This window comes from Lissotriton helveticus, chromosome 1_1 (genome assembly GCF_964261635.1).
Source record: "Lissotriton helveticus chromosome 1_1, aLisHel1.1, whole genome shotgun sequence".
Classification (NCBI taxonomy): domain Eukaryota; kingdom Metazoa; phylum Chordata; class Amphibia; order Caudata; family Salamandridae; genus Lissotriton; species Lissotriton helveticus.
Genome location: NC_136057.1, coordinates 852,874,079 through 852,894,355, shown reverse-complemented (window position 1 = coordinate 852,894,355; position 20,277 = coordinate 852,874,079). Strand labels below are relative to the sequence as shown.

Below are 20,277 nucleotides of genomic sequence, written 5' to 3'. Positions count from 1 at the left end.
TCTAGCATCATGAAGGGTATTCTCTGTCCATCTCTGTAAAGGGAGCCCAATGTTTGTAATTCCGCTGTTTCATGATGCACTTTGTCCTCTCGGTGTGGCCAGGAGGGGAATGTCAGGTGCATATGGGATACAGTCTTCAGTAAGAAATAAAGCACGCCTTAAGCACTTATGGGCCACAGCCAGCTTTAACTGCTTCGGAGTCTTGTCCGGGCTCCCTGAGTGAAATAATCTGAGAATGGATGGGCTCGGCCAGACCTGGGGGTACACAGCCGTGTCTTCTGTGTGCTGCCCACTCATCCATCTGGGGACCCACTGGAGTTGTGCCACAAAGTAGTAGTGTTCTATGTGGGGCACTTCCAGACCTCCTGGATCCACCGGTAGATGCAACTTGGATAGTGCGACCCATCAGTGAGAGCCGTACCATATGAACTTGTGCATCTGATAGAGACGACTAGCCGCAGATTCCTTAACATAGAATTATCCCCAGGTGTGAGACTGGACCCGGAAAACGTTCTTGCCCAGCATCTCTGCGCGCCGGGGATGGGGCGGTACCACGTGACTCCACCCCAACGTCCTCCACGGCCATAACGTCAGCGGGGTTACATAAGTCCCACCCTAGCGCGCTGACTTCAGTCTTCTTCTTTTCCGCGTGCAACGTGGACCTGGATCGTGCTCCTGGCCGGTTTCTGGCCCCTTTTTCTGCTTTTGAGCATTTTTCTTGGGAACAGTGTGCGAATGCTTTCGGGCTTCAAGACGTGCTCGTCTTGCGCGCGCCGGATGTCGGCGACGGATCCTCACCCCATCTGCATGTGGTGTTTGGGAGAGCACCACGACTGCACAGACTGTGAGGCGTGTCAGCAAATGAAACCGAAGTCCCGGCGGGAGCGCCGGATGAAACTCCTTTCACCACGCATGTCCAGGTCGGTGTCGTCGCCGCGTCTGTCCCCCGCGAACGGCTTCAGGAACCTCTGCCTCTGACATCGTCCTTCTCCCAGGCTGCAAGAGCGTCTCTCGCCTGTTGGTAAGTGTCGCAGTTTGTCCCCGAAGGCGAGTCCCCGGCCTTTTGGAAGAGGGGGTTCTCCACGGGTGGTGCGGCCCGCTCGTCGCCATCCTATCCACCGTTTCCCGGCGAGGGGGGTGACTAGAGCTCAGATGGAGGCCTATGCGGCGGCCTTGCAGGACTCGTTGGCTTCTCCTTCTTCGCCTTCTGCTCCTTGGACGCCTGCAGATCCCTTGCCTCGTGCGGGGACTTCTGCGGTGGCTCCGGTGCCGACAGGTTCGGCTCCAGGTTTGGTGGAAGTGGTGTCGTCGGGGTGCGGCCCTTCGGGGTTCCCTCCTTCAGACCACGGCGCCTCTACCTCGCCGCAAACCCCCGCAGGAGTCCCTGTAGGGTTGCCGGGGTTCGGGGCGTATCCTTGAGTCCCCCTCGGTCCTCTGGGCAGGCGGCGGCCTTGGACGAGGCCGAGGTGACACCCCTCAGGTGCCGGCGGCTGCTGGCCTTGGCGCCACAGGGGCCGGCTTGGGGTCGGGCGTGTCCCCCTGCCCCGCTCGTCCCTCCACGCAGGCAGCTGCCTTGTCGCCTGCCGAGTCGGCAGCGTTCCTTAGCCGCCCCGGCTCTGACGCAGCCTCGGTCTCCTGCGCCGCGTATTGTGGCGTAGGTCTTTCCGGCGTCTCCTTCGGCACCGGTCGACGTTGACCTGCCACCGGTCGCGGAATCTACTGTGCTGGGCCGGCGTTAGGTCGTTGATTTGTCTTCAAACGTCCCCTCTTCTCCAGAAGTTCGGCGGTTGATGGCTTCTCCAGAGACAGGTCGCCGCGTCGTGGCTTTTTCCCTGGCAACTTCTAAGGACAGCTTTTTGCCGTCGCCGCGGCCGCAATCTGAGCTAGAGGCACCTCAGGCTCCCCATTCCTCTGTCCCCCCCGCCCCCCTCACGCTTTCCGGGCTTGACCTTTCCTTCCTCCGATTGGACTGGGGGACGGCCGCCTTAGCTTGCAGCCGTTGCCCACAGAGGAACTGCTTTCATCTCCGTGGGGACCTACGGAGGCGGGTGCTGCCTTCGCTCGAGCTGTTTCCACGGCTGCTTGAATCTTGCGCATGGGCGATCCAGCTGCCCATTTCTCCAAGGATCATCTTCTGGAGGTCCTCCATCAGGGTTCTGGTGGTCGGGAGTAGCTTCTTTCCTTCGAGGCTTCGCTCCACGCTTCTCTTATGGGGGCTTGGGGACAGCCCGCCATGGGGGACCCATACCCCAACAGCTTCTGCACCGCCACCGTCCTGCGCCACATGATCCTGTCTGTCTTTCCCTCCACCCCTCTACAAGGGGCCCTCTTTTACAGACTGCCTTTCCCTCCCTGCCATCGGTGATGTTTCCCCTGTCACGGGAGTCCCGCTGGTTAGATTCCTGGCTCGCAATATCTTCGCCTCCACCAGTGCGGCTTTGCGGGCCCTTAACACTCTTTGTGTATTGGCTAGGGCCACTTCTTGCTTGTGGGATTTGGCGGAGTCCCCTATGTCTAATGTTTCTCAGGAGGGTGCCTGTGTTGATCTGCGGCACTATGTGTTTGATGGCCTTGGGCTGGCGTCTTTTATTCTTCGCTCCGCTCTGGACATTTCGGAGGTGCTTGGTCGTACCATGGCTTCTTCTGTGACACCACGTCGACATGCCTGGCTACGGGATAGTTTGTTCCCGGAGAACGTTAGGGAACAGCTGGTGGACCTTCCCTTTGATGGCACTCTTTTGTTCCACGCCCCTGCGGACTCGACCATTCAGAGGTTTCTTTCGGGACTTCGCCCTCCTCCTCCTTCTCAGTGACCTGTACGTCGTTCTTGCTTTTGGGGGGTGTTCTTCCGTTGTTTCCTGGGGCCTTGTAGCGGGTAGCCCCGGTTGTGTGTTCTTCAGGTCCTTTGTTCAGACTTTGGTGCTGTTAGCTGCTGGTCCTGCCCTTTTATGATTGTGGGTTTGGCTGTGGTAAGCCGTGTTGGCCCTGAGATTAGGCCTTCTGTATATTCTGTTGTTCTTCCATATCCTTGTGCCCTTCTCTTCCGTCTGCAGTTTTAGCGGTGCAGCCACTCCTGTCTTGTCCGATGCTTGAGGCTGGGGTGTGTTCGGATTTTCTTCAAGTGGGCCCTGCCTCCGGTTCTACCTTTTCTCCCTAGTGGTTGAGGTGGTCCTTGTGTTCCTTGAAGCTTTCGGGCGCTATCTGCCCCTGCGGGGTGTTGGGCACTTCTCCCTTAGTGGGGCTTATGATGTCCTGGCCTTTCCCTTCTTGTCCCTGTGACGTGTCCCCTGCTGAGACCCTGTGTCTCTCCCAGTGGAGAGGCTCTTTCGCAGGCCCTCCTCCCTTTTGGGTATGGCTAGGGTATCTTCTACGTTAAGGAATCTGCGGCTAGTAGCCTCTATCAGATGTATGAGTTACTTACCTTCGGTAACAATGTATCTGGTAGAGACAATTCTAGCCGCAGATTCCTTCACGACCCACCCTTCCTCCCCGTTCTGCGAGGACCCACTGCTTGGGTTTCTGCACTTGCCTCCCTCGGGGTGCCTTGTCTTCTGTGGGTTTCCTCTTTGTTTTCTTCCGGTCAGACATCCCTCCAGCAGGTTTCTTTCCAGTGTGAAGGCCTACTGTTGCTCTTTCCCTCCATTGTTAAGAGTTTCTTATCCCCACCTGGTCTTCTCGCTGGGGGTTCTTTTACTTGTCCTTGGCTTCCTGTTCTTTTCAGATGGCACTTTCTGTAGTCTGCGGATGGTTTACCTGTCCTTGACCTCCTCCTCCTACTTTCAGGAGCTATGGTCATCCTTGGCAATGTTGCTTGGGGATGGCTTACTGTTGCTCCTCTGTTCCGGGCTTGTGGCACTTCCCCTTATGGTTCTGGTTGCAGTCTCTCTCTCTCTCTCTCTCTCTCTCACGGCACTTTCGCATGCTTATGCCTCCAGGATGGCTTTCGCCTTGGCTGGCAAGGTGGTTCTACGGAGTGGTGCTTTGTGCTTTTCATGCTATGGCTTCGCTGCTCTGGCCTTCTGGTGAATACTGCCACTTGGTGCTTTTGCCTTGGCTTGCACAGATTGTGCCTCAGAGTGGTGCTGTGCTCCTTTCCTGCTCTGGCCTGCTGTGGTCGCCTTCTGGTGCCTTGGTACCACCTGGTAGTGTTTCTTACCTTTTTGTTTCTTTCTATTTTGTCTCTGTTTTTTTCGCACACTGTCCCCTGCTCTCCTCAGTTTTTTTGTGATTGCTCCGCGTTGTGGCACGGGAAAGCTCTCCGAAGCAAACTGACATCAGTGTGCCGGAGTGGGGCCTATGTGACCTCGCTGACGTCACGCCCGAGGAAGACGACGGGGCAGAGTCGTGTGGTACCGCCCCACCCCCAGCGCGCAGAAATGCTGGGCAAAAAATGTTTCTGGGTCCAGTCTCACGCCTAGGGATAATTCTACGTTAAGGAATCTGCGGCTAGAATCTTCTCTACCAGATACATCGTTACCAAAGGTAAGTAACTCGTACATCCATTTGCTCTTCAATGATGGCTTCTCCTGTGAAGCTCCCCGTTTTGGCTAACTTCCATGTAGCTTTCTGCGGGAGTAGGTAACAACGCTCTCCCATGCTGGTCCCAATTGTTCCCTTTCCTATGAATTGTTAGCATATATCCCCAGGAGGGCAGAGAGCTGTCTGCAGGACAAGCCCTGTGTACATCAGTAAACTGCCACTTGAGACTGTGGGCAACTAAAGTGGCAACTTCTAAAGTTGCACTTTGACTACCAATGACACTAAATTCGATGTAACCATTAAATCTGATTTTATGCACTGATGCTTTTGATAACAAACTTAACAAACCATAGTAGTCCCATTCAGATTTTTGCTGAGGTCAGGTGCCCTACCATAGGGCTCATTAGGCCTGCCATAGGGGTGATTTACATACATAAAAAATGGAGCTGGGGCTATGCCTTTATTTTAAATCGCAAAGTTGAGTTACCGGTTTTAAACTGCAGTGGTAGACTGGTAGCCATGTTTTACCTCATCATACTCATGGGGGCCAAACTAGTGCTGTAGTCCACAAGAGCCATCCCAAACGAGAGGCCCTAGGGCCCCTCCGCTACTGTACAACAGAGACATACAAGTACTTCGGGCAATGCCAATTGGGGACCAGCCAATTAAACATACTTCTTTTTAAGGTTCAGAGCGTATGCACTGAGTACTGTTTAGCAGGACTCCGGGTATTTTAGAGCCATTACACCAAAAATGGTGGGTAAACATTCAAAAAGCTTGTTTCCTTACACTGCTTTTCGATTTTGTGTTTAAACATTTTTATTGGCATTTTATCATATATCAGCATAAACATCACATCATGTTCGGACCACATTTCCCCCCACTCCACCCTCCGCCCCCCTAGCAATACCTCATCATGATTAACCTGTTCTTGTCGTTCCATCTTCTCGTGTACCGCGTTATGATAGCCTGGTGGGTCCCCCCCCATATCCGGTTGTTTCCTTCCCGTGTTCTTACCCCTCTTGACTTCTTTCGCCCCTGGTCACAACCCCCCATCCAACCCATGGTACCTCCTCCATTTACCCCAGACTTTACTAAACTTCCTAGGGCAGCCTCGCGCAGCCTTTTCGATTTTGAAGCACACTGTAAAGGAGCCACTTGGTAGGTGTTCTAGTGTATAAGTACTGACAACTCATGGTGTGAATTGTGCATCAACTTGCTTACTAGTCAGTAAGCCTTGCCAGAGGTTGATGAATGTTGTGATCATATGGATGTGGGTGTTTGTTTCAACCTTTTCCTTGCTCTTTTTAGTTTTTTTAGCATGATACCAAGGTAAAATTGTGTAAAAACTACACACAGGATTTTCTATGAATTGGTGACATTTAGTGTTAATCATTTTTCAGAACACACACGATGTAGCAGGAAGGCAGGATAATTTTGTCTTTTGTAATACTGATTTGTTGCTTCATAGTTTCTCCAACTTGTAGATTGCGATGCTCTAGTACTTTGACGAAAAGCTACTTTCCAGGTAGTATCTCACAATGTTGTATGGGTGGGAAAATACGTTGTTTTAATTTAGGATAACTATTTAGTTTAAATGACCAAGAAGACTTTTCATTACATAATTAACTTTCCACTGCTACACACAGACCACCCTATATTCATTATACCGTGGTAAGGTGAACCCCAAATGTAAAGATTTTCATACCCATGCTCCCTGGCACATAGAAATACTCAGCATGTTCTTCCTTTGTAGAAATTGTTTTTTTACGAAAATCCTACAATGAAGGTAAAATATTGAAAAAATGCAGATGGTACAAAGAACATAGGATATTTTACATTTTGTAGTTCATTTATTTTAACTGTCTTAAGAGTTAAGCTTAAACTCTGGTACGTGATTTTGTATTAAAGGATACTGTATGGGCGAATGAGAAGTAAAACTGGCAGCAAAACACAAGGGAAGTCTTCGTCAGGGACACGCATGTCAATTGTGTTAAGATTCCTGGCTGGATCTTTGCCTAAGGAGATAAGGATGTTTTTAGATCTATTGTATGAACCAGTGCAACACTACAGTAAAGGTATGCTAATATACCGTTTAATTATTGATTGTATTTGTGTACAGTTTTCCAAACGCTGTCAACAATTGTATGTGATTTTTGCAGTTATCAACGATTTAGAGTTTCAAGTGACACTTATTTGATGTGCTTTTCTTGCCTTGAACTCAGTTCCATTATCCTGCTCTTCCTTTCATACCAGTTAGCCAGTTGGATCTACAATAATGGTTTCAAAAGTACATGCATACTTCTAAAAGAACGGTTGTCATTTTTGCTCACACCACGCTCTGCCGGCTTCACGATTTATGTATTCTAAAAGAGCACTCATCTCGCGCTCTACACTGTCGCACTACGCAAAGTGGGAATCATTCCCGCCAATTTATTCCATTAATCCAGTTATTCGAATGTAAGCTCTTATATCCATAAACTTTATTGTTCCAATGTAAGTTTCATCCACTATTTATCTTCATCAAAGCGGAGACAGTGTGATTAAATCTGCAATCTTTATTAAATTCTTCTGATACCAACTGCTCGCCACTCCAGGCTTTATACAATGGTACGTACAGGTCAATCACAGGTTTGAAGTTGACACACTGTGTAAATATCCAATGCATTTCGAGCCCTCTAGGCTCTTCGTCGGGGATTACTGAAACAAATACAAAATCAGCTTAGCCACATGTTTCAATGTAAATAATATGAAGCTTTTAACGACCCAACATCAATTATAGAAGTGCATAACCTCCTTCGTATACTAAAACCCAGTGAAACTGAATTAGACTACTACTGAATTCTACCCCTACAGCTCACCCGTGTCTCTCCAGTCCGATTTTCACCCTGAAAGCACTGTGAAAATAACCAAAGGCCTCATGCCAAGCATTCAACAAAAAGCCATTTAACCCCGCTCTTAATCCTCCCTTTTTGTCCAACCCCTTCACTATCCAATTCACATGTCCTGTGTCTCCCTGTCCCATCTTTTTACCTTATGTGCAAAACGTTCACCATCCTCGTGTTATTCACTGGGAATGCGCTACTTCCTCCTTCTTCCTAACCGTTGGTATAAATTATCAGCTGCACTCATTAGCACTCTTAAATCTTCGCGCTACTTTTTACCATGCCAGTAGCACGTGATAGTTTTCCCAGCACCGGACTCTAATTGCCTCTGCTATGCTATCGAGAGACTCATACTCCCACAATACACCACCCTCCGACACAGTCGATAGCCCACTATCTTACCTAACAGAATACTTTGCATATGAAAGTGTCAATTCAAAATAAGTGTCCTAACTAAACATTGCCCCCACATTATGCAGCAAGAATAGTTACTAATCTAGTCTAAGGTCACAGTGTTAAATGTTTAAAAATATGATGTAAATTGCGATTCTCCTATTTACATGACCAGAGAATCTGGATTTCATTAAAGACACGGAGGCTAACATTATGCATACAACTTTTAATGCAGTCCAAGCATAGCCGCATATGTCACAAAGCAAAAGTTCCAACTTAGAATACATATGAATCAACAATAGCATGAATCACTAGGCAATCAGCCTCTTTTAAATGTGGTGACAATGAAAAAGGAAAAGTCCAAACAAATCCAATGAAACATCAAACTTGAAGAAGGATGACGGAAGAAAACACCATCCACGATTGATTCACAGGTGTGAAATCAAGAAGACAAGTTATCTGCAAGGCAAAGAAAGGTTGTTAATAAATCCCAATAAAAGTATTAAGGACAAGAATAATAAACAATCATCTAAATAACAATTCCTGACAAAGGAAAGGATGTAAGTAATCCTGCAAAGGAAAATAATGTTTGTTTGTAAGTAAAAAATTCAAATAAGCATATCATAACATATATTATATATATATTATATCATTTAATCAACCACCCAGGGAAGGGTGGGAGGGATAATGTTAGCCTCCGTGTCTTTAATGAAATCCAGATTCTCTGGTCATGTAAATAGGAGAATCGCAATTTCATTACAAGACCGGAGGCTACCATTATGCATGTTGGTAGCCATGTAAATCAACATCAGACATGTGAGAAACAGGTTTGCAATAATGATGAGCAAAGGTTCTAGAATTAGACCAATCAGCAGCCTTTAGAATATCATCTAACTTACCACCTGAGCAGAATGACTTACTGGCCATTGCGCCTCTAATAGAATGTGGTTTAAATATATTCAGATTGATTCCAGGAAGTTTCATGACTGTTTTAACCCATCCAGCAATAGAGCTAGAAGAAATTCCTTTATGGGGTTTAACAAAAGAGAGGAGTAACTGAGATACATTCAAAGGACGAAGAGAGTTCATTCTCACATCATATTCTTTCATACATTGAACAACACAGAGTTTAGTGCAAGTATCAAAACGAGGATAGAAAATAGAATCTGACATGGTTTTAGTTCTTCTATGTATTTCAAATTTGACTCCAAACATATCGTAAGATCTAAAAGAAATATCTAGAGCTTTAACATCAGAGACTCTAATGCATGAAATTAAGCAAAGAAGAGTAGCTAATTTGATAGAAAGATTCTTCCTGCTGAGAAGAGAATTAACTGGCCAAGAACAAAAAAGGTCAAGAATTAAATTAACATCCCGAAGAGATTGATAGCTAGGTTGAGGAGGTCTTCTAAGTCTGATACTTTTAAGTATTCTACAAATATTAGGATTTTTACCTACCGTTTTATTGTTAATTAGAGAATGTCCTGCAGAAATAGCAGATCTAAAACAATTGAGAGATCTGTAACTTGAACCTCTATCGAATTGTTCTCCAAGAAAATTAACTATATCAACAATAGGTGCCTCCACGGGATCCAAGTCCCTTTCCAAGCACCAACGTGACCAGACTTTCCAAATGTTGTTGTACCCGTAATGTGTTCCAGGGGCCCATGACTCTCCAAGGAGAGTTGAAGCTGTTGACGAAAGTCTAGCGAGATCGTTAGACTTGGGATGGCCAAAAAGGAGTTACTAGGACAATTGAGGATCGTTCTTGTCTCACTTTCTGAAGGAGTCTCTGGATCATTGCAAATGGAGGGAAGGCATAAGCGTTGATCCCTACCCAAGGTTGGAGAAAGGCATTCACTGCTAGAGCACCAGGATCGGGCATCCAGCTGAAATAAGATATCAATTGGGTAGTCCATCTGCTCGCAAATAAATCTATTTGGGATGGGCCCCAGAAATGATTGAGGGAGTTGAAAACAGAAGTGTTGAGCTTCCAGTCGCTGTAATCCAAGATGAATCTTGAATTCCAATCTGCGCAAAGATTGGATTTCCCTGGAATGTATTCTGCTCTCAGAGAGATTTTGTGTTCTAGGCAGAAAAACCAAAGCTTCTTTGCTAGAATGGAGAGGTCTTCTGACTTGGTCCCTCCTAGACGGTTTATGTAAGCAACGGCAGACATATTGTCAATTTTCAATATGACTGATCTTCCTTGAAGAAAGCGTTTGAAGCTCATTAGAGCATAAAGTCCTGCAGTTAATTCTAGATAATTGATGTGGTGCAGGGACTCTTGTTGGGACCAAATTCCTCCAGTGTTCTGGTTCTGTAGACAAGCACCCCAGCCATGAAGGCTGGCATCCGATTCTAGAATAAAATCTGGTGCTGAACCAAAGATCGCTCTCCCATTCCATGCATCTAGATTGTCTAAACACCATGTTAAGTTCTAAGATTGCATCTGGGTTTAAGGAAATTCGATCTCCGTACCAAAGACCTGACCTGAGAGCTCTTGCTTTTATTCTCTGATGGGCTCGATAATTCAGTGGTCCCGGAAAAATGGCCTGAATGGAGGAAGATAGAAGGCCTAGAAGTCTTGCTAGTTCTCTTAGGGAGAGATTTTCTTGTTTCAATACATGTCTTATCTCCTTTATTATTTTGGCAATCTTCTTGGGAGGGAGAAGGAGAAGACATTCTGTTGTATCTACTGTGAAGCCCAGGAACTCCATCTTCTTTGAGGGGACTACAATGGATTTTTCCCAGTTTATGATAAAACCCAGACTTTCTAAGAGGTCTATAACTATCTTCAGATCTTTGATGATTTGAGCATAGTCTTGAGAAAGAATCAGGATGTCGTCTAAGTAAATGATGAGACAAATCCCTTTTTCTCTTAGACATGAGGCAACTGCTCTCATTACCTTGGTGAAACACCATGGGGCTGAAGAGAGGCCGAAGGGGAGAGCCTGAAATTGAAAGAGATGGTTTTTCCAAATGAACTGAAGCAAGGGTTGGTGTTCCTTTGTCATGGGAATTGTAAAGTAGGCGTCCGTCAGATCTAATTTGACTAGCCAGTCTCCTTCTAGTAAGAGGTCTCTGAGAAGATGGATGCCCTCCATCTTGAAATGACGGTAGACAAGGAATTTGTTGAGTTCCATGAGATTTATAACCGGTCTCCAACCCTTGTCTTTCTTTTCCACAAGGAAGAGAGTACTTATGAATGTCATAAATTCCTTGGGTACCTCTAGAATTGCTCCTTTTTTTTTTAGCATTGAGGAAATTTCTTCTTCTATGATTTTTTCTTGATCTAGTGTAAGGGGTGTCGGTCTTGGAAGAGAGTACTGTATTGGAGTCTTGGTGAAATCTATACAAAAACCTTGAACGGTGTTCAGAACCCAGGGATCTTGTGTGATAATTTTCCAATTGTGGTAAAAGAATCTTAGTCTGCCACATACTTTTGGATTCAAAGAAAGGGAAGGGGAAGGAGTACTCACTTGAGGGGTGGAGTCAGCAGGTGCTCCTCGTGCTCGGAATTCTCTGGAGCGGAAACCTCTTCCTCTGGGTGGATAAAACTGTGGTTAGTTGGGTGGTTGGTACCCTCTACCAAAATTGCCTCTGTTTCTTGGGAAGGGGCGTCGATTAAAGCGGCCGGAAGATTGCCCCCTTCTTCCAGCCCTTCCAAAAAGGTTGCTGTTGTAGTTAAAAACTTTTTTCATGTTTTGATGCGCTCTATCTAAAGCGGTAAAGGTTGATACATATTAAAACTTCTCCAAAAAGTAAACCTTTTGGATTAATGGAGGTTTCTTTTTCAGCCATATCGATTAATTTTGGACTAATTTTATTGAGGACTACTCTTCTTCTTTCACAATTAAGTCCTGCGTTGGCATTTCCTAAGAGGACAAGTGCTCTTTGGCTCCATCCTCGAATGGAGTGTGTGTCAAGAGGGGAACCATTAAGGTAACTCTCCTCAGCTGCGTCGATTATTTTAGTAAGTGGACCTAGGATGTCGAGAACTTTATCTTGGCAGAGCTTAAGCGACCTTTCCAAGCCTTTGCGTGGGTCTCTTCTTAATTTAAAAAGATAAGTAATTAGTTCCGGATCAAGGTTAGGAGTTTGACAGACTTTACCTTCAATTGAAGGTCTGGTGCATTCTGCCCTCAAAAGATTGCAAGTTTCCCTTTCTAAAGGGTTCCTAATCCATTTAGATATGAATTTAGAAACGTGCTCATGTGGAGTCCACTCTGAGCTTCTAGGATGTTTAATGTTAAAAGGGGAGAACATTTCTTCCCCTAAACGGTCCAAGATACTATCTTTAGAAGATGAAGGACCATTGTCGTCATTCAAGAGAAAGGAATCAATATCTTGATCGTCCTCATCTAGGTCAAGAATATATTTGTCAGGAAATTCTGAGCCATCAATATCACTTGGATCATTATCTAGAGCACTTTGGTGAATTGTGCCGCGAGGGACACCCATCAAATTTGTGCCGCTAAGGACACCTTTCAGATTTGTGCCGCTAAGGACACCTTTCAGATTTGTGCCGCTAAGGACACCTTTCAGATTTGTGCCGCGAGGGACACCTGAGGCAAATGAGGTGCGAGGACCTCCTGTAAAATTTGAGGTGCTACGACCTCCCGTGCTCTCTGGGGTATAATCAATATTATTACTTTTTTTTATGCCTCTTACCCCTTTTTTCGGTGAGATCATTAATCTCAGCTATGTCCAAGTCAGATAGGTCATCATTATCATGGATCAAGGGTCTCTTAGATGACATAACTTGGGAGAGAGTAGAAAACATACATGATCTCATCTCCTTGTGGATAAGTTTTTTGATGGCATCATTACTAAAATCAGATTCAACAGTAATACTGTGAATTGAATCAGAATCTGACTCAGACATATTTTGAATTGAAAAAATAAATATATAAGAATGTCTGAAGCTTATATAGAATTCTTAACCTTTCTCTATAAACTTTCTATATATGTACAGCCTTTTTTTTTATATGTTTATAGTAATCTTTTAAATATATATATATATATATATATCCTCTCCCTTTTTTTAAATTTTTTTTTTTTATTTTTTAATATTACCTTCAAATTACTTTGTAAATATCAATCCTAATAGACTGATTATGGGAGGGAGGCGAGGGTAACACGGATAAATAATTAGATCCATTCACAAAGCGTCGTACCTCACAAGGTTTTGACAAAGTCTAAGGTATTGGGCACAATTATGAACATCTGGGAGATTGTTCTGAAAATAAAAGCGGGTCACTGTGTTTTTTGAATAATTCGCGCGCGAGAGGAAAGAATTATAACTTTAAAATAAAGACAACTACAGGAAAGGAAAGCGGAAGCCAACCTCCGTAAATTGGAGGTTGGGGGTCTGGGTATAAGGAGTAAAAAAGTGTTACTCTACCTTATAAGATGGTAAACAGGTACATTGTATATATATATAAATATTACTCCTGTAGGGATTAAGGGGTTAATCAGTATATAGTAACAAATATAGATTAATAATAAAATACAAGTCTTAAACATGAAATTACAATATTATAAAGAGCTAAGTAAGGAGGTGACTTATCTTGCTTGGAGCCGCATTTAAAAGAGGCTGATTGCCTAGTGATTCATGCTATTGTTGATTCATATGTATTCTAAGTTGGAACTTTTGCTTTGTGACATATGCGGCTATGCTTGGACTGCATTAAAAGTTGTATGCATAATGGTAGCCTCCGGTCTTGTAATGAAATTACTACATTCACCACAAGTTACATACAAGGTGTGAAGCTTTGATGAACTTCATGCAGATAATAGAAAGCAACTAAAAAAACTAAAAAAACGAATGAAAAACGGGCCAAGCTCAAAAATGTGTAAGTCATGTAAATTGATGATACTGTGTGTTTGTCGGTATTAATAAACTCCGCTCCACTTGTGCCGTCTCCGCAATGACAAACTTGCGTTGTATTCTTTTCTCCATTTGACGAACGTTCACTTTATCAACAGGGTGCATTAGCTCCTTGAGGCGATGAAATTGCGCAGCAAGAAAATGTGTAATGGAGTATGCACTCCTTCCTTTTCGCTTGACTCAATGTTTAAAGTCTTCTATGTGGGTGCGTGCGATCAGTGTCCGTGGATCGCCCCAAACCACAGTCAATACTATGTATTCTAAAAGAGCACTCATCTCTCACTCTACACTGTTCGCTTCACGATTTAGGCAGCAAGCTGTGTACATACCTCTTAAATCCCACACAATAAAAACGATTGATTCTAAACACTTCCAGAAGCAGTAAATGAACTGCTGGTTAGGCAGATCGAGGAAGGTGGGGGGTAAGGAATCAGAGTGGGGTGCGGAGCTGGCGATGTTAATGCTGTTAGTTTAATGTGTTAGGAACATTTTTCTTGGACGATAATGATCATTCTCTTGAGTAATCAAACATTAGACCATACTAAGTGTTTTATCAATTATCTTTTTGGACATGTCATCCCATTTTAGTACTTGCAGGAACACACTATCATTGCTGAGGCTAAACAAGGTAGTCAGAATGTGGAATTAATTGTATGATTGGCCCAGTGCTGGTGCTCTCTATTAGATCATTTACGCCCTTGTATCTTATTCACTAGTTGATAAAGTGTTTGAAGGCAGTGAATTTTCATTAAACCGATACATGAGTTTAGACTGTACACTAGCTTAATGTTGATTGATACTTGTTTCGTGTTTTGAGAACCATCAGCTGCCTTGTATTATCTTGTTTTAGCCTTTATACTGTTAGTTGTTAGGAGCAACTGTTGTCTTCCTGCCTTCCCCAGTTAGAAGTCATTTTAGGTTCTTTTTGTTTATAGATAACCTTGTCTGAAATAGTTTCTGGAGCTAGCCTCTATATACTGTTACAGAGCCTGTAGGAGAGTAGGGTCTGCTTCCTATGGTCACCCCCACTTTTTGCTGTGATTTTCTCGTTTTTCGACTTTAATGTGGCTGTGGTCCTGCTAATCAGACCCACAGCCCAGCTGTTCTCTCTCTAATTTGATACCATGTACTTTAGGTACATACCTGTTTGGGTATTGGGTCACCTCTGTGAGCCTGGGTATTGGGTCACCTCTGTGAGCCCCTGTATAGTGTACCATAGGTACCAAGGGCATAGGTGCATCCAAGACCTGCAGCCGCCCCTGTATAGTGTACCATAGGTACCCAGGGCATAGGTGCATCCAAGACCTACTAGGGGCTGCAGCATGTATTATGCCACCCCTGGCTGGCCATCCAAACTGACACCACAGGCTGATCACTCAGCTTGGGTAAGGTGGTATAATCACCCCTTACTTAGATATAGTATATCTAAATCTACCTATATATATTGACACATATGCACCTATAAGTCACTCCTATGGTAGGCCTCGACAATCCTGGAGGCAGAGTGCTTGGTTTTATGTGAGAGGGTGGCCTAGCATGAGCTGAGCCCCTCTGCAGCTTTCTGAACCATCTCCTTATAGCTGTTCTATGATATAGCCATACCATATACTCTTAAGTGCATTATAATCCTCGCAGTTAATGCTAACTTTGGTTTGGCTTTATCAAAACATACATGTCATGTAAGGTATCAAACACTTTGGAATACTACCCCCCACCCGCCAATTCTGGCGGCAGGGGTATCATTCCACCCTTCTAGAGGGAAAAGACATGTATGTTACTGCTTTACCCGGTTAAAGTTACACAGATCCCCAGCATCACAAAATGGATGCTGCTGCCACAGACACAAGTCTGACCTCCTGCTGCTGGACGAAACTCCGGCAGGGGAGGCCTGGACAATAGCATTCCTGTCCAGGGAGGTGCCAGCACCTCCCCAGACAGGCCGATGTGTATTGGGACAGGGAGGGCTGCATCAGCAGATGCTTTTTGAGACACTGCCTGGGGCACACAAGGTGCTCCTGCTCCATGCATGGCCCGGTTCAAACCAGTTTCTGGGGCACTCCAGGCCTGCTCTGGCGCAAAACTGGACAAAGGGAAAGGGGCGTAACCACCCTTTTCACAGGTCCACCCATAGGAGGGACCTAGCAGATAATCCAGCCCCTAAAATCAGTATAAAGATAGGAGCTGTGTCCCCAGGACTTTAGATTATCCTGGAATGAAACTCTGATACAAAACTCTTGGACCTTCGACGTTCTATTTCGACTAGAAGACTGAAGATATCTCCCTTGTGGTCAAGGAGTGACCACCCTGTGCAAACAGGCACCACCAGTAACTTGCCGGTCTGCTTTCTCGACGCTCCTGCCGGAACCCGAAGACTCAGCGACACAGGAACTGGACTCTCAGACTTCTCTGACTCCGGCCCACATCCACAGTAAAGCGGAGACCCGTGGCGGACACGAGAGACGTGGGACCGGACACCCTGGACATCCTGCATTTTGCTAACAGCTCGACTAGCGAGGTACCCTCGCAGTTGTGCATTGGGGTATGAGAAACCCCAGACCCGAGCGCCATTTGCACCGAAGCTCATCCCTCCACACTCCACGAGTGTTGCGTGGGGCCTGCTCTTGCATTTCAGCTCAACGCGTCTTCCCGGTTGCTAGCCCGTTGGCTACTGAGCCCCCTGAGGACAAACCTTTGAAACCAAACTGCTTTCCTGGTTGCTCCAGGCTTGCTCTAGCCTCCCTGCAAAGGAGAAGCTCCCCAGACCTTGCTGGTCTGACCCGAAGCCCATGTTCACTTCCTGCGTGGATTGCGTTTGCCAAGGCTTGTTGGGTCCAGTCCGGATACGGACACTGCAGTCAACTAGATGCTTCGTGGGACAGCTCGACGCCTCCTGGTCCTCGTGGCTGCAGAGACTAGCTTCACCTCTTCACCTGAGATCATCGCGACATCGCCTGGTTCCTTCCTGGTCACTGGCTAGTGACCCAGACTGTCCCCTCTGCTTTCAGGTTCTTCAGTTCCTCGATCCACCCTTGGATCCACCCGGGCACTCTTCCTCTGGCCGCCTGCAGCACTTCTTTGCAGAACTCCATTGTAAGCATCGATGAAACCCGACACCAAAAGGCACCTATGCACCCGGCTTCTCTGAGTGAGATAACACGAGTACTCCGGTGCTCCCGTGGGTCTTGACTCTCGAAGTGTCCTAGTCTGAAGGGGTTTTGTCGTATTCCATCCGGAAGTGCCCTAAAACAGTAACTTTGTAACTTCTTCGTTCTCCAATATAAGTCAATGGTAACTCGCGACTGTGTTTAGACACTGCACACGTCTCCCGTGGGTCTCCTACTTCCTAACCTTTGGTTGTTTAGTGTAGCCCCAGCGATTCCCTAGGCCTATTAACTATTTCTGTAGTGGTCCTTATACCACTTATCTTATGCTAATTGAGTAACTTGTGATGTACTTCGATCTCTGACCTCATAAAGAGTGCAGAGGGGTTGTGTTAGAAACAAATACATATATATTTGATATATACCGTGTGTGGTGTCCTTTCATTTGGTATTCAAGGGATTATAATTGGTAAAACAGCTTGCTTCACATGCTCTCTGAAGTCTTAGCCTAAGACTGCTGGTCCATGCTACCACTAGGATAGCTTGTCTATAAGGTTGATTTTACAACCACCATCAAATAAGGGTCATTTAGACTGGTGCAAGGTGCCCACTAGAATAGTGGACATCTTATGCCAGGCTAACTTCTCACAGAGCCTTCCCATGGAGAAAGCTTTTTTTTGCAAAGTTAACTTGCCTTTTCTGTACCTATTAATGATAATCATAGTACTTACCAGTGAAACAATTGCTTGTTTTATATCTGAAGAAATTAATATTATCACCAAAAGTGTACATTTTTTTAACCTTTGGACGTCGTGCCTTGAAAAACTAACATTGCTTCAACAGGCAAGCTATATATAAAGATTTACATCATTGTGAAAACGAAATATACAGATACATTTTGGAAATTCCCGGCTTCTACGAGCTTTATTTATCAGAAGGGAATCAGAATATTAGGATTGTTAACCTTCTTGGTCATATACAGCTTTTGTGTTCTCATCAACGTTCTTTGGGTAATTTTTATCTGATTTTGCATTCCAGGCCATTGCTGTGCTGCAGTTCTTAAAGCAATAGAAGAAGCTGATCTGTCTAAGGCCCTTCCACTTGGGCGTCAACACAGTCTATTCAATAGTTTTGAGGCTATACTGAAAAACTTGGGTAACTTGATTAACCAGTATCTACCCGAGTTTTTGCAAATTTTGCTCTGCATGGTAGCATCAGTGTCTCATATGCTTGATCAGAGAGAAAAGGTGAGTGATATTTTACACAATTGTAAAGTGGGGGCTGGTTAAATGATATTATTTATAAAATCAGTAGTTCAGTAAATCCATTATACATCCACTTACAATGAAGCCTATGTACTATTTAGCAAAACACGGTTCACTTACATTTTATTGTCATTTTAGTATACAGTCATAATAAATTCTATTTTTAATTCTTTAATACACAGTTTTAATACATATTTGTTAGGAGCGGAACTTTTTAAACAAATTAGTAACAAAAATTCAATAGAAAGTTACAGGGTGTTACGAAATATTCTCTGTTCTGCATTTTCTATATAGTGTTTTGTGAATAAGGCAGCATCCAGCCAATAATTAAATTCATAATATCATTTCATGAAGGTGTTATTGTCACTATAAATATGATGCAAAAGAACCACGCTCCAGTGTTTACTCTTGTCTATGCTTTTTGCTTTATCACAGCATTCTTTCAATTCTGATCCACATGACCACCTTGTAAATCTGTATAAGTGAATATATTATTCGTAATGTATGGCAGTAGATTCACATGCTCTGCATATTGCTGCAATATAGGGTTCATCTTAGACTTTTGCAACTTGTTTTTTTCTAAAGAAGACTTTCGAGTCACGAGGTATTGTGACTCTTCCTTTAGCTGGTTAATGACTCAATTGTGTTTCACTGCCATTGGATTTGGACGTTTATTGACGGTACTCTTGGACTCAATGTATTGATTTTCGTTACTTCGAGTTTGATTGGTCTAAGTCTCCAATCCCAAGAAGAGTTCCTCACCAATGGTCGTCCTTTTCTGCTCTCTGAACATGCTTGGGCGACCCATATCGAAGACCGGGTCATCGACTCTTCGTTGGGCTCCCAGTCATCTTCAGGCTGCAGAGAACGGAGAGGCATGGAGGGCAATGGGACAGACGTCCTTCAGACAATTTCGTCAATCCCACGCCAGATACCCCTGGGCCAGCCTCCACAAGGTTTGTAATCACTGCCTCTCCACCGATCAAAACAGCAGCACCTGCACTTTCTGCTCTGCATTCAAGTGCAAGAAAACCTTTTGCCAAAGGATAGACAGACGCTGGGCCCATCAGGATGAAGTGGTCCATGGAAATCACATCGGACATCTTTGGCCAAACCGACCACCTCAGAGCTGAAGAAGCGTTGCGGACTCATTATGTATCCCATTCCACCACTACAGCCTGGAGTTCATGGATTCTGGCACCTTAGAACTGGAAGAAGAGGGGGCAAAGGCTTTCCATCGAGTTTGCTCAACACCGGCCTTTCTAGAAAGTCAACTCCAAGAGCCGTGAGTATGGTCTAAGCCAAAGCACACAGACCTCACTGCAAATGGCACGGTGAGGCAGAGCACTGTCCCCGGTGGGGGAGTGGGGATGTCAATTATCAAGCTTTGGCTTCTGCTGCCTTCGAGCTCTGGTTGGCAGCAAGGGAAGGCATTGGAAACAAGATGGTATCCAGCCAAGAGCTCTGACCCATATCAGCCTTCAAGTCCAAAGCAGCCTGTCTCTGCTGAGACTCCAAAACAGCCTTTGAAGTTGAAAGCCTGTAGGCGCCTCTGACGCGTTCAGCGCCGAAGTTGTTGTCAGCGCCAAGATCTCCTTGCATGGCCTGCTCAGAGGACTCTGACAGGCGCATCCACCAGATGCTTCAGGAGGAGACGATCGATGAGAGGATGACTCTTCCAAGCCTCTATCACCTGAGAGGCTTATGGACAAATTTGCCATCTCCCTCTACCCCTCCCTCCCTCCCTTCCTCGTCCACCCCCAGCATCACCATCTTCTCCAAACATTCAACTGGGGTCACCACAGTCTGACACTGGCAGTCCTAGCTTCTTCTTCTCTCCAGCAGAGGAATACGACACCCCTTCTTACCCACAGCCCACAATAGACCCATGGGAAGATTATATTATAGACTCCCCTGGGGGTAGGGAATTAGAGCATGTCTCAGTGATGGCTTCCCCCCCAACTCCAATGACACCACATCGTACCATCAGGTTATACAGCAGGTGGACATGTACATAATGCCAGAGGACAACTGTCCTCGGGGGCCGTTACCCTCTGTCATATTGGCAGTGTAGTTGGCCTTCTGTCACATGAAGACTGGAGGGTTTACTGCAGCGCCTCCCTGACGAGTTCAACAAACTGGGTAAGAGATTGTTTCATATGACATAACCATCTCTAGCGCCACCATAGGTTGCTCCCTCAACTCTGCTGAGATTGCAGCCAGAGGAGTAAACACTTCTGTCATATTCTGATGCCCTTCCT

The 20,277-nt window shown here is 45.3% G+C and overlaps 1 protein-coding gene across 2 annotated transcripts in view; it reads left to right on the top strand.

Moving 5' to 3' along the window:
* UTP20 (UTP20 small subunit processome component) overlaps positions 1-20,277 on the top strand; it is a 1,109,880-nt gene that overhangs the window by 452,855 nt on the left and 636,748 nt on the right. For both annotated transcript variants that reach the window (XM_078675325.1, XM_078675316.1), the window contains exons 26-27: positions 6,391-6,557; positions 17,790-17,998. In XM_078675325.1, the coding sequence (XP_078531451.1) occupies positions 6,391-6,557; positions 17,790-17,998 (376 nt within the window). The remainder of the gene's footprint in view (positions 1-6,390; positions 6,558-17,789; positions 17,999-20,277) is intronic.